Below are 13,251 nucleotides of genomic sequence, written 5' to 3'. Positions count from 1 at the left end.
GGTGCCGTAGAGCATTTTGGGGTTAGATTTTGGAGACGATGGAGTGTGGTGGTGGTGGATATGATGTGATTCGGTGACTTGTATACTTTGCTGATACATGCTATTCTGATTGCAAAGTGCTACAGTATTTGTAAAGCGTTACACAAACATGGCACATATACACCAATGAGGCATTATCACATATCTAACAAAGTTCGAGTCAGTCGAAGAGGAACAAAGATAGAAAACACAAACCCGATGACCTTGTCGCTCAACGGACAAACCCATTGATCTTCATCGGTTTTTGCCCAGCACAACGTCTGCGCGTGTCAGCTCATCGGCGAGTTTCCACGTTTCAAGCCCATGCTGGGGGTCCGCGAAAGTGGAGATTTGTCGTATGCTGCACCAGTTTTTGATGATGGAAAGTTCCGAAGGTCCAGACAAATCATTAGAGGTAAAAGCCGCTAAATCACTTTGCTGCTATGGTCTTTTACGATGTGCTAGTCAGTAGTCAATGTGTTTTGGTATCCAGCTCTACAGTCTTACACGCGTTTGCTATTCATGCAGTGATAATAGCATGTGGTATAGCAGCTGCTTATCCTTGCTGTTATGAGTATTATTAGCTTTTGCACGTCGAGAAATGGGGCGCCAGCATTGAGGGCATCGAAACGAGCAAGAGGAATAGGCTACGCCCTAGAGTGTCATGAAAAATGTCTCCGTCGATGCCGACAAAAAAGCATTTGGCAGCCAAAGAGCATCTCTTTGGCTGTCCGTTTGCCAGATTCCATACCACTAACGCCCTGGAATTCCCGTAAACGGCAAAATCTACCTCGCTCCAATTAATAATCACTTCGTCCACCCCAAACGATCACCAACGACGGTTTAACCAGAGCCCCAAACACAGCTGCTGACTCGTAAACACTCTCCTTCTGACTCTAGCTGGGCGTTATGTGCATACGTCACGGCTCAACCAAGGTATGTAAGGCAAAAGGTAGAAGTAGCTTTGTTAATATAGACACCATTTCTTTGTGCGTAAACCAGATTCGGAGCGAATATTTGTAATCCGGGCCTAAACGGGTATTGTATTCACAAAGGCTTCTTTGAATAGTAATCTTACAGCGCTCTCCAAATAGGGCAATAAAAAGGTCAACATATATTGCCGCATGTGCAACACTCGAGAGAGACGAGATGCAAATAGTTGAAGCAGTTGACAAGGCGTTTATAATGTATCGGCTGTCGCAACTGCAACATTGGAAATAGTTCACAAGACTGAGCTTGTTATTCTTACCTATTAACAGAAACGGATGTTTCCGTTTTCTGAAATACGAATACGATCTATCTACATTTGGCCTTTTATGGCGGCTTTTGCCTATTTCGTACAATGCTTGAGGGCGAAATGTAGAAGAAGCTGACATACACTTTCGCCCAAGGCAAAAGGGTTTTGAAAGAAAGAAGAGAGCGATAGACTGAAGTAGTAAAAAGAGAGACACCTACGATCTCGATACCACTCACTGCACTAGGAACGTAATGATGTATGCGCGACACTCGATCTGCTTTGGCCATCTCGATGATACACACACCCAATATCCCTGCGGTCCAGCCGGAAGATGAGGTAATCAAACGTCAGTATTTCCAAAGTGCATCTGAAAAGCAGTCTTTCTGCCTGCCTTTCTCATCGAGATGCCCTCTCCATTGATTTCTCCATCTATATCCGGATTCCACACACACCCACGGACACTTTCCTTTCACACCGCAACGCATCAGTAACCGCGATTAGCAGTAGCGCATCAAGAAAAATCATCCGCTAAAACGTCGAGCCTACTGAATCACTAGCAGCAATCAGACACCACATCTTGGCACTAAAAAACAAAATCCTTGGGCTGAGTGTCTCTTTTTTTGCCCCAGGCTATCCGTATTACTTAGCTCGCAGCCTAAAGCCCAGGCGGCCGGCCTCTTTGCTAATTAGGCGTCGACGGGATGGATGAGCTGAAGCTAAACCCCATGCTTGTTAATAATTTGCCTAGCTGGCATCTATTTGCCATTTTTTGGGCAGGCTTTCCTAACTCCCTCTCTCCCGCATTCCGCAACGGCCGTTACGACATGTCCGGCCCGAACAGAACGCCGTTTGCTGGGGAGATGCCAAAGTCCGGAGGGGTGTGAAATAAAGCAGTAAATGCCTGTATATGTCAGCTGAAGGATGAGAAAATTAAATAAATTAAACAACGAGTAATGTAAGAAAATGACACATGATGTAGAGAAAGAGGAATACGAAGGATGCATTCTATAATTTATAATAATATATAATACACAAAAAGGAAAGAGGACGAAATCGGTGTTTGAATGAATGCAACGTCCATGTAGCTTACCGCGGAGATGGGTCCCTTCTGAGCGGCCGCGCGCATGTCAGTTTAGTACAACGGTGGGTATTTTGCTGATAAGATTTCAATGGCGTTCCGGTGGAGTCTCTTTCTCATTTGTACGCCCTTATTCATCCTTATTCATCCTTCCGTCACGGTACAGTACCGACCATGTACATGTCATGAGCTGGGTATACAGTATTTCACAGTCAGCCTCAATCCCTGGGCACGACAGCTTTTCTCCATGTGGTGGCTCATCATTTGCTGCTCCAAAGATAAAGATAAAAAGTCTCCGTAAATGAGGCTGCTGGTTAGGCATTTGGCGACTCAAAGAGCGGGTCTATCATTTCTCATGCTCCGAAATCTGGATCATACCAACTCATTTGCGTATATAAAAACCATCCGACGTCGTATTAGTAGCTGGTGTTGCTGTATTACAGACCAGATCCAGCAATCAGGGTCGGGTTGTGGGGGTGAAACAAGATGCTTGTATGCACACCCTGAATCCTTCACAAGTGTGATGGAGGGATCCAAAAAGTGATGTACCGTTTCCTCTCACGCTGAACAGCACAGAGAAAAGGGAATCGGAGGTCAAAAACTCCACCTTGCTGTTCAGAGTATTACATGGCAAATACTGGTACATGCCGCGTAAACATCGTATAATATAATTCAAGGAGTTAGCGTCGAGAGATTCCGTAACCACTTGCGGAGATAGCACCCCAGACAAGGCACCATTCTCCGATAAACATGTCACTGCACCTATTCCGCGGACACCCACATTCCTTTGCTCTTTTTCCTTTTTTCGGAGTATGAAAATAGTGGCTGGTGTTTGTCAATAATAGTAATCCTCTCTAGTAAGCAGTGGAAGAAGAAGAGGTCAAAGCCAGAGGTGATTGGTAAAAAGAATCCTGGCACGAATCGATTAACATTTCCCGTGCACCTTCGGAGAAAAGAAGACAAAGAGGAACAGCGCAATTCCAGCAGTTCACCACAGGCATTGACAGCAAGCCAGCATTGTGAAGCACAGACGCCGTGCCCAAGTACCCCCTGTGTACCCTTCCCGCCAAAACCTTCGTCTCTTTGCCCCGATTACCTGCTCCCAGCACACCGCGCGCGCATTTCCACTAGTCCGGGTCGACAATCGCGCCGAAACGCTCCCATCCATAGCCTGTGCCCCCTCTTATTCCAAATGCCAGAGGGCCTGGTGGAATTGATCAAAGCGCCGAACGTCGAAAAGTACCTCCGCGGTACTTTGCATTTCGTCCACCTCCCGCCCCTCTGTGTAAAGCCGGGATGCCACTCCGTACAGTAGAGCTTATTCCTCTTCGCTGACATGGAAATGTCCGACTGCCGACCTGATACTGTACCGACTACCTGGGCCTGCTACTACTACCTGTAAAGAGATGAGTGAAAATGAACTCATTGCCGACATTTCTCCTTTTGCTGCCGTTATTTACCATTGACTTAAAGATGCTCCGGCGACTCCATGTCCGCAGCAACCTCGGCCTTTAATCCTTCATTTTATTGTCTTCCAGCAGCAATATGCCATAGCGAGATTTATCCATGAAAATTCCTGCCCTTTCCTCCAAACCCCTGGTAAGCCATAATCAAAGGCCTTCAATGCCGCCCAGCAGAGCCGAAAATAGCAAACATGCCATTTTCCATAAATCTTAGCGTGTATACTGTACTGTGCCGTACCGGCAAACTCCTACTCCTCCAACACAGTTTAGCCTCGGTTCGCACCCGCCGGTTCGGTGCCCGAGCTGGCCGCGCCACGAGCGAAGGGCATTTCCGCCTGATTGCCAGCCACTGCGGCATGTACCGATGGGGTGTTATAGCCGCCTTGTATTGTCTTGATCGGTTTTTGTATGCTGTCGGACATATGACGGTGTCCGCACAGCGGTTGTTCTGTATAGCCTCATTTTCATGGCAAATTTTTCTTTTTTCTTCTCTGCTGTAAACTTTGTTTTCGCGCAGTACACCCAGTGCTTTTTTTGCTTGAAAGGATCTGCTCTTCTCATTGTTCGGCTTTAGCCACTCGCAGTTCTTGGTTATCCCGCTCCCGCAGCCCATCCACTCGGAGTACGGAGCCATGTACAACACCAGCCAGCTCTTATTTCTTCCCTTTTTTGCCTGTCCTACTGCAAATTGTATGCACGTACAGGTACAGGTACCATGCATGTACTGTACATGGCCGGTACTCTGACTCTGACAGGTCCTTCTCAGCCAAGCGGCGGATTAAACCATCTGCTGGCTGTTGTTAGTAGGCAGTAGCATTTAGAATCATGCCATATCAACGCCCTATATTCCAAAAATAATTCCAACCTCTCTCCATTATGCTGAGCCAAGTTCGCCACTATCGCTCGCATTATAATCACTTCCTAAAGCTTCCACTTCAGCTTCTTTTCTCCCTTCTCTCCAGTTGCCTCATTGCGGATATGCTGCCATTGCCGAATCCTGGTACTGCCCAGTAGCGTCTAGTTTCGCTTATTGTTGCCAGCGCGCGAATCCGCGACCCGCATTTGAAATCAAAAAGATAGAGCCCAGCCCAAAAGTGGTGCGCTTAGTCTGTCTTTGTACAAGCCTTGTACTCCGTGCACTCATTTTCGTCCGTCGGCTTCCATCTGCCTTACCTTATCTCACTTTGCCGTACATTCATGTACCTTGCCTTATTACGTTACGCAGGTAGCGTCGCGCTCAGCTTTTTCTTGCTCGGATGAGTCGCCCTTTTGCCGCTGCTTAGGAAATAAAATACCCTCCTGGCTGCTTTGCTTGGTCATTCATTAACCGCTGCCTTTGCCCGGGTCCATTTTCACACTATGATTTAGACCACCACACTCGCACTCACCCATACGCACACACACCCATAATCATACACACCCTTCTAATAGGCCCAAGTCCCCATTCGCCTCTTTAAACTTCCCTTCGCTGCTCAGCTCCTCCCTTTCGCACGCCAGTTTCGCCCTCAAGTCTCCTTCTTTCGGCCGGGTTTGGCGGACATTCGGGAATAGGAAGCCCTTCGACTTTTTGCCCCGTTCCCATCCAGCCCGATATAGTCCTGACTGCCCCTCTAAGTAACCCAAAGCATTACCAATTACCCAACCACACGCTGCTTGCTCACTCAGCGGCCACAGCAGCTCCTCTTTTGTCCGTATAAGTACTACTATTGTCTGCTCTGGGGCGTCCCGATTACATACCCTCGTGTACTTTCACGAATATACCCCCACCAGGATTATCCAAAAGCGGAGCCTGATTGTGAGATTCATATACCCATCTATCCGCTGCCGACAGGCCTTCGTCCACCCCCCCTCTGTCAAAAGAGACGACATCCCATCACCTTTTGACCTTCACGCCATCGACATATACACACATCAAAGACGACGACTTGACACCGAATATTGGAATAGCGCCCTGTTCGACCAGCTTGCGCGCGCCTTGGGAATCGTGACTGTGGGAATTTTCGCAATCGCAGAGGTCGACGGGGTTACTTCGTTTCCCCCCAAGAGTTGGAATATGGCTACCGATACCGAAACGCTCTCTCTTCCAACCACGACGGCCCCTACAGAGGTCGCTGGGTCATCATGCTTGCCTCAGGATGAACATCAGTACCGGGGAACCAAGAGAGAATGGGTTACCGACGAGTGGGACACAAGTATCACGCCCAATTTCCACTTCTCCCAGTTAGGCGGACCGAGCAACACCGCGACGAGCCCTCAGCACCAGACACAATCGCCTCAACAACAGCAGGATCAGGGAGGCGATGCCACGGTGACGGGCAAGTACGTCGCTCAGCTTAACCTTAACCCTGACGATTGCGAGAGGCCTGTGAAGCGGAGGCCGAGCCCCGACTGCTGGCTAACATCCAATCTATTATCCACCTACAGGAGTGTAGAGGAGTCGTGCAAGCGTGCGCTAGAACATTTTCCATGTCCGAGCATCTCTTTCGCCATGCCTACTCTAGAATTTGACTTTCGCATCGCTGTCGCACTCAACCCGGAGCCATCTCGAATTGAGAACCGCGTCCAAAAGGAGATCACCACCATCAAGGGTGGCAGATGGTCCGGATCATTTGGCAATGGTCGAGTCATGGTATGATTGCACCCTGGACATTTCCATTTCCATTTCCGTTCCGAATCCGACCCGTGGTAAGAGAAAAAAACATCAGCTGACAAATCATTAGGCTGGCGGATACGATCTTGGACAGGCACGAGGTTTTCGCCCGATTCGCATTGTTGAGGGCGCATTTGTATTGCAAACCACCGACCAGCCGCCGGCCATGCTGGAGATGCGTACAAGAGGTTCATTATCGGGCCCATGTGACGTCCTAGATACTCTGCTTAGCGCCCGGGAATCCAAGGAGAACATCGATCCCCGACAATACGGCTTTCGAACTTTCGCCACCGTCAAGACCGCAGACAAGCGCTACGCCGAGTTTGTCAACTGCGGCCTCTGGGTCGCCAGTGGTGTGTGGCGAGGTGAAGAGCTGATTATCGAGTAAGTTAATAATCACATAAGCATTTTGTAATGTTGCCCAAGTTAGTTCGTGAAAGCTAACCAGCTTCAAAGCGCCTATCGCCTGACCTAAACATTGCGAGGCATCAAGCTATTCATTCGAAAAGATATATGCTGGCGGCATGAAAAGAAAATCTTTCGAGAAAAAAAAATGATATTGAAAGACAGATATGAGCATAGGGAAGACGGCGCAGACGGATGACTTTTGAATTTTGTTTTTGTTATTGTCTTGTCTGAGCGGTATGGCGGATTCAACAACTGGCTGGGCGAGGACGGATCATCGGCGTTTTGATGCAAGCGAGGAGTTTTTGGATTTTTCGGGGTCGGTCATTTGGTTTTTGGCGGTAAATGGTTGCATCTGGATCGGAGTATCGGAACTGAACTCTTCTTCTCTCTTCTTTTAATGAGACGGCATGGGGGATTAGGCATGGGGAGACTTGAAGCGATTGTTTTGCTAATTTGAGCCTCTATCGATGGCATTTGGGATGGTTCTTGTAAAGTTGCTTCATCGATGACAGCGCTCTCATGGTTTAATAAGAGAAGTACGCATCTTCGCTCATGCATGTTTGTCGATGAATATGCTGCCTGCTCTGTTTTGGTCAGCGAGATTGAGCCATGGTAACGTAAGAGCTCGAGCTTACTGCCCTGACCGCATCGCCAATGAGCGGCAGCCTTTCAGTGATCCTAGTCATGTCTTTCTCCGTAATATCATGTGTTGCCTTTTGACGTTTCTTGAAACATAGAGTTCCCAAAACGACTCATTTCAGGCTTATGGCAACCTCCAAGCAGTTTAGCTTCCTCAACCGGCTCTCATTGTCGTCTCCAAACGCGTCGTCTGCGTCCTCAACAACCACGTCGTCCACGGTTCCAATAGTCCGTGTTCTAATTTTGACAACGCAGTCTCCTTGCTGCTCAAACCAGCTTGCAACGCTTAGCGTCTTTTCAATAGCTTTGCCGGTGCCCATCACGGTCACCGTTGCTCCACGAGCAGTCTCACTGCCACTGTCTCGCTTCAATGCCTCGACGCGAGCGTGCAATGATAAATTCTTGGAAGTGGAAGAATTGTTACGTAAGGCTTTGTCTAAGAACTTCCTAGTCCGCTTGACAACGGACATGAAGGGAGACTTTGAAGACACGTAAATGACTGGCGTCTTGGATGACGCCGGGAGCTGGCGCCGAGTGAGTGGACGTTTCTGAATCTTGGCGCCTAGACTTCAGCTGTTAGATCATCTTTAAACTCTGCATCTTAAAATAATCTGTAAATGTGTCCTTTGTTACCTTGTGGAATTGGTGGCATCTTCCTTGTTGTTCCAGGCACCAGCTTAGCTGGGGGATCTTCTGGTTGGGTCATTGCGAACCAGCGGTGGTGGCGGATTTTAAGGAGTGCAAAGAGTCCCCAGCTGGAGCATGAAGTAAAAAAAAACGAAGATTTAACCGAATATCACAGACAAGTTCAGCATAAATCCAAGAATTCAGCAGAGAAGCATTCAGAGAGGTGAAAACAAATGCCCTATTTTGGTCAATTCTCGAGTAGTTTAAGAAAGAAGACTTTCATCAAAAAGCATGACTGCCTGGCTCCTGCTCCTAAGTTCTCGCCTAGCCCACTTTTTCTTTATCGGGCGCTGTTTATCGCTGACCCCACTACAGTGACCGACCTATGGCGCACCCAGTAGCTAGGAACGTCATCTTTCTAGGAAGCGCCGCCAGCATCATTACTCTCTCAGCTTCAACATCTCGAAGAGAAAAAACTGGCCTATTCTCAGAGGGAATGGCTGCCTGTATCCCAGGCTCCGACCATTCGCTCCGAACCCCCCGCTGAACAGCCATGTCTCTGGACATCTGGCCTCCCGTTTCCCCAGAGGAGCTCAAGATAAAAGTCGCTGAAACCCAGGTTTGTTGAACCCAAGTAGCTGTTAACTAGTTCTCCCAATGGCGCCCATCGAAGCTGAGCAGACTGAGGACTGCGATTGGGTCTTCCTAGAGGGAATCAGGAAACAAGAGAGCGAAATGCTGATATCTTTCAAGAAACGCGAGCTGGCATGGATTGTCGGGAGGACCTTGAAGGCCTGCGAAGACCTCAAGCATGGTTTGGAAGATTGCTATGCGCTCCTGGCGCCGGTTGATCCTGGCAGCACGCTGGTCATGAGCACGCCGCGCAACGAAAGGGTCAAGGGCACCATCACTCGAGTCGGCACGCGCATCGTCAAAGGGGTAATTTTTTTTTTCTATACTTGCGGATTTCTTGGGGCTTGGATAGCTAATACATCGGAACAAATTAGACCCTCAGTCTCCAATTTCGAACTATTGCGCCGCAGACACTCACCCTCTCGCAATCGTTCCCCGTCCACATCCACGTCCTCGACACCCTCCACACCCATCTGACCGAATCAATCGACCTTCTCGGCCTGCTACTATCCAACAATCGCATATCCGAGTCCGGCTCCGAAGCCAATGCCTCCTCCACCAGCGCAGCGCAATCCCTCTCCTCAGGAATGCGCGTCCTCGCCGACTCTATAACGTCCTCCATCGCTCTCCTCAAGGGTCCACCCCTCAACGAGGCAGACACGAACTGGACCACCCAGTCTTGCCCGTCCTCGCACTTTACACCACATTTGACGCAAAATTTCAGCTTCTACATAACCCTCCAGGAGTGCAGCATCGTCCTTCTCATGCGCGCCCTCGAGCCCGTCCACGCTCCCGTCCACTTTGGCACGAAACTCGGCCTCGCTATTGGCACGTTCCGGCGCCTCGAGCACGATGAGATGGATGTCATCTTCAAGTACAAGCCCGGGGGAGACGATTTTTCCGATACCAAGCGGATTTCCGCCAACCACACAGTTGAACCCCCGGCGGTTTCAAGACCACAGACGGCAAATACACAGCTGGAAGAGGTCTATGTGCGAGAAAAAGTCCGGGTAGAGAGCGCAGACCCCAGCCTCATCTCTCTGTATTCGAAATTGGGGTACCTGAGCATCGTCTTGGACCAGGCGCGCCGGAACTTGGATGCTGTCATGACTTTGCAGTTTAAAGAATATACGAAATAGCTACCAGTATGAGTGTCGTCATAGAGCATTGATGGTGATTATTTTCTTGTACATACATATTTTGTCATTGAAGGGGATATTATTGGTCTGATTGGTAGCATATACATTTGAAATACCCCTTGTGTCTCCAATTGGATCTATTTGGTCATAGATTAAGTAGCAAGTAGCAAGTCAAAACAGTGATAAGAATACAATATACAGATATATATGATGCCTTTCTCATGCCTATCTCTTTGCATACATAATGCCAACTCCTACATACATGAAGCCACCTTGACGCCGCCAAAAACAACTCAAACTTAAAATTCAACGCACTGAAAAGATAAGACTTCCAAAGCAGAATAACTCGCGGCTTATGCAACAGGTGACCAGGGCATGGGGATCAAGATCCTCGACTGCATGGACTGGATCAGAGGCACTGTCTTGTGCACCGTGTCGCTCCAGCCCTCAACAGACCAGCTCTTTTCTCGGCGAGCTCTTCGCTCTTCCAAGTTGGCAAACTGCCAGAGGTGATGAACTGTGTTGAGCTCGCCAATCTGGACAAACCAGGCGCCAACACCTTCCATGACCTCCCTTCGAGCCTTGAGTCCCCTTCTCCAGTGGGTCTCCCACTCCAGCAGGTTACCGGGGTGGAGAGTGTATGATCGAAGCTCGAAAACGCCTCCCAGTTGACGTGGAGGGGTCGTAGGCCAGAAGGAGAATTCTTGCATCAGAGAGATTTTCTTAGAATTGATCAGTTTGCTGAGCTTCGTGTTGAAATCCTTGAATTCAGGGTGGTGAGAGATGGAGTGTCGGGATTCGTGGTAACCCTCGTATCGCTGGTACTCCCAAATATGAACTATAGGCGACAGTATTAGCAAACAGCAGTAAAATAGCAAATCATGCGTAGAGACTCTTCCTACCAAAGGTGTCACAGTCGCCAACCTCTGTTCTCCAGCTTCCCACTAGGTGAACCTTGTTCTCGGGTGTGTTGGCCATCTTGGGGTAGAACTCTCCCGTGAGCTGGATGTACTCCTCTACTTTGTCCGGCTTGACTTCGTGGAACACGATGGAGTGGACGTATTTGCCTCTGGCCAAGACCTGGCTAAAGCTGGCCTCCATCTGAGCCTCCATTTCTCTACCTTCTTTAGTACCATAGATTAGATTCGTCAGTGGTCCTTGTTTGCGATCAGGCGAATTGTTGTTCGCCTCGGCTGTAGCTCCTGCAGCAGTTTGAGATGAGCTTTGGTTAGGAGTATCGGAGTCAGGCAAGGTCTGGGATCCAAACGCACGAGCTCCCCTTTCCCTTTGTGCTTCCACCAGCTGCTCTCTGAACGCTCTCTGCTTCTCATTGAATTCCTCGATCGAGGTTGGGGAAGGGTTGATATCGCCCATCGACGGTGTTCGAATACGCATCGAAGATGTCGTAGCGAGAGCTCGTACGCCAGCGCGCGGGGCTACCGCGGCGGCGCGGCGAGACAACCTCTGAGCAAGCATAATGACGTGTGTCGTGTTGGTGTAAGAGGGGAAGAAAAAACAAAAGGCGACAAAGACAAAACTGAGGGCGATTCTCTTGTGAAGCTGTAGCGTAAGGTGTCGAGACGCAAGCTGTCGCCACAGAGACAAGAGAGTAAGGTCTGCGGTGATGATAAGGTGCAGTAGACCAGGGGGACAGTCGATAAGGACGGAGCAGAGAGCAATCAGTGGCGGAAGGCGCAAGGTGTGATGGAGGGCAAGATTAAGGGCCGATTGGAGGATACTGTGTTAATTTGCCGCCCAGAAGCGAGTTGGAGCTCAGAGTTGCAGCCAGGGAAAAAGGCACGTTGCAGAGGAGGGAGCTTCACCCCGCACCATCAAATGCCCGACCAAGGCTGCTCCGGACTAATGCACCGGCGGTTATTGGCTGGAAGCGCAGAGTGCGTGCAGGCAGACACGCTGGACTCGTATATAAGCGAGGGGAGCTGGAGTAGAGGGCAAGACGCTGGCTGCCACACGCAAGAATGCAGACAATTGGATGAATTCCTGCAGATGCTGAAGCAATGTTGAGACTTGGAGCTGCGAGGAGTCTCAGAAACCTGGGGAAATGGAGCTGGAGGCAGTACGTACCGGCTATGGCTCTCCGCTTTTCGGTGCGGAGAACAAGCCCGACAGGCACCACAAGCAGGATTAGCGGCATGATGTCACACTCATGTAAACAGTAGCTTATGTAAGGCAATATCATGTGACAAAGCATGTGATATTTCAAAAAAGGTACCAGACGATGTACCTTTGGTACGTACCGTGGAATTCAATGCCTTAGGCAGACAAACCCTTGTCCGGCTGCAGACTCGCTCGGAAGCATTCTGGTTGGACTAAGGGAAAAAGGCTCGTTTTGAAGAACTTCACCAGCTTACCTCGCCCACCTCCGTCAACTCAACGCCTCGTCCCTCACAAATACCGTCATCATGTCTTGGTTCGGCGTCGCCCCCTTCAAGAAGTTCCCGGCTCCTTTCTGTACGTTTCGACCGGCCTCTGCATTTGGCGGGACCAATTGCTTCCCACCTCAAAATGCGCAGAATCATTGGGACTAACAACAGATCACAGTGAAGCCTTACTGGCCTTTCTTCGCCGCTGGTATGTGATTTTCAGTATCCTCGATAGCTTTCGACGATTGCAAATGTCTCGATTATGCGCCCGACTGCGCCCGACCCGTCCCGCAATTGAGGACTTTTATGCTGGCGAAACCGAATCTTTCGACTAACATGCGATATCCAGGCCTCGTTATCGCCTATGGCGCCAACTCTGCCCAGAACGCTATGATGGCCTGTACGAGCTTCCCCGAAATACCCTGCTGCGGAATTGTAGACGCAAAACTGACATGTGCACAGCCGACGAGTGGAAGAACGACCCTCGCAGCCCCTACGCCAAGCAGGGCGGCAGCAAGGCTCACTAAATTACGCATATACATAAAAACTTCAAAATTATGGGATTTGTGGGCAGGAAAAGTCAGTGGAAGAAGGAGATATATATACTCGGGACGACTCGGAGAGCATGCAGGCCGAGACGCTTCGCTGCGCTGTATCATAGACTCGCATTCAGGGCTTAATAGACCTTTGTGATGAACCAAGCGACGAAAGCTATGGACATTGGATATGGATAATGCTAAGAGTGAAATTGGTGAAATTTCTGGGTGAATGAATATGCAACTCTTTCCGTGCCACTTCATGATGGACCAAATTTTGGTTTACCCGGGATCAAATATTCCATCTAAATGCTACTCAGTAAAGCTCATATTCATGCGCACATCTTCCAATGCACACCAATTAAAATGCATCAAAATTTAAAACATATAACAGAAAGCATTTATTCAGCTAAAAAACGTGAAATAAGCTGTCCTGCAT

The 13,251-nt window shown here is 49.2% G+C and overlaps 5 protein-coding genes across 5 annotated transcripts; 3 read left to right on the top strand and 2 right to left on the bottom strand.

The window, feature by feature from the left end:
- Positions 1–5,849: 5,849 nt before the first annotated feature.
- GGI43DRAFT_433702 (DUF3237 domain-containing protein) lies at positions 5,850–7,194 on the top strand (the record flags this gene model as incomplete). The annotated part of the gene is made up of 2 exons (XM_083209785.1): positions 5,850–6,425; positions 6,517–7,194. The coding sequence occupies 2 exons, from the start codon at positions 5,850–5,852 to the stop codon at positions 6,832–6,834; spliced, it is 894 nt and encodes a 297-aa protein (XP_083061273.1). The 3' UTR covers positions 6,835–7,194.
- A 396-nt stretch (positions 7,195–7,590) lies between these two features.
- Positions 7,591–8,344, bottom strand: GGI43DRAFT_361204 (ribonuclease P/MRP protein subunit POP7). The gene is made up of 2 exons (XM_083202382.1): positions 8,127–8,344; positions 7,591–8,055 (listed from the first exon to the last, which is right to left on the bottom strand). The coding sequence occupies exons 1-2, from the start codon at positions 8,197–8,199 to the stop codon at positions 7,607–7,609; spliced, it is 522 nt and encodes a 173-aa protein (XP_083061272.1). The 5' UTR covers positions 8,200–8,344; the 3' UTR covers positions 7,591–7,606.
- Positions 8,345–8,777: 433 nt separating this feature from the next.
- GGI43DRAFT_422476 (RAVE subunit 2/Rogdi) lies at positions 8,778–9,892 on the top strand (the record flags this gene model as incomplete). Its single annotated transcript, XM_083208116.1, has 2 exons — positions 8,778–9,059; positions 9,128–9,892. 2 exons carry the CDS (start codon positions 8,778–8,780, stop codon positions 9,890–9,892), a joined length of 1,047 nt encoding a protein of 348 aa, XP_083061271.1.
- A 176-nt stretch (positions 9,893–10,068) lies between these two features.
- Positions 10,069–11,539, bottom strand: GGI43DRAFT_361231 (NIPSNAP-domain-containing protein). The gene is made up of 2 exons (XM_083202383.1): positions 10,795–11,539; positions 10,069–10,730 (listed from the first exon to the last, which is right to left on the bottom strand). Exons 1-2 carry the CDS (start codon positions 11,366–11,368, stop codon positions 10,246–10,248), a joined length of 1,059 nt encoding a protein of 352 aa, XP_083061270.1. The 5' UTR covers positions 11,369–11,539; the 3' UTR covers positions 10,069–10,245.
- A 696-nt stretch (positions 11,540–12,235) lies between these two features.
- GGI43DRAFT_403401 (F1F0 ATP synthase subunit i) lies at positions 12,236–13,141 on the top strand. Its single transcript, XM_083205794.1, has 4 exons — positions 12,236–12,364; positions 12,455–12,484; positions 12,626–12,676; positions 12,739–13,141. Exons 1-4 carry the CDS (start codon positions 12,316–12,318, stop codon positions 12,801–12,803), a joined length of 195 nt encoding a protein of 64 aa, XP_083061269.1. The 5' UTR covers positions 12,236–12,315; the 3' UTR covers positions 12,804–13,141.
- Positions 13,142–13,251: the final 110 nt, after the last annotated feature.

Source organism: Trichoderma evansii (assembly GCF_050947405.1).
Source record: "Trichoderma evansii strain SZMC 28006 chromosome Unknown GGI43scaffold_8, whole genome shotgun sequence".
Taxonomy (NCBI): Eukaryota; Fungi; Ascomycota; class Sordariomycetes; order Hypocreales; family Hypocreaceae; genus Trichoderma; species Trichoderma evansii.
The sequence above is the reverse complement of the archived record's forward strand: the minus strand, read 5'-3'. Positions and strand labels throughout refer to the sequence as shown.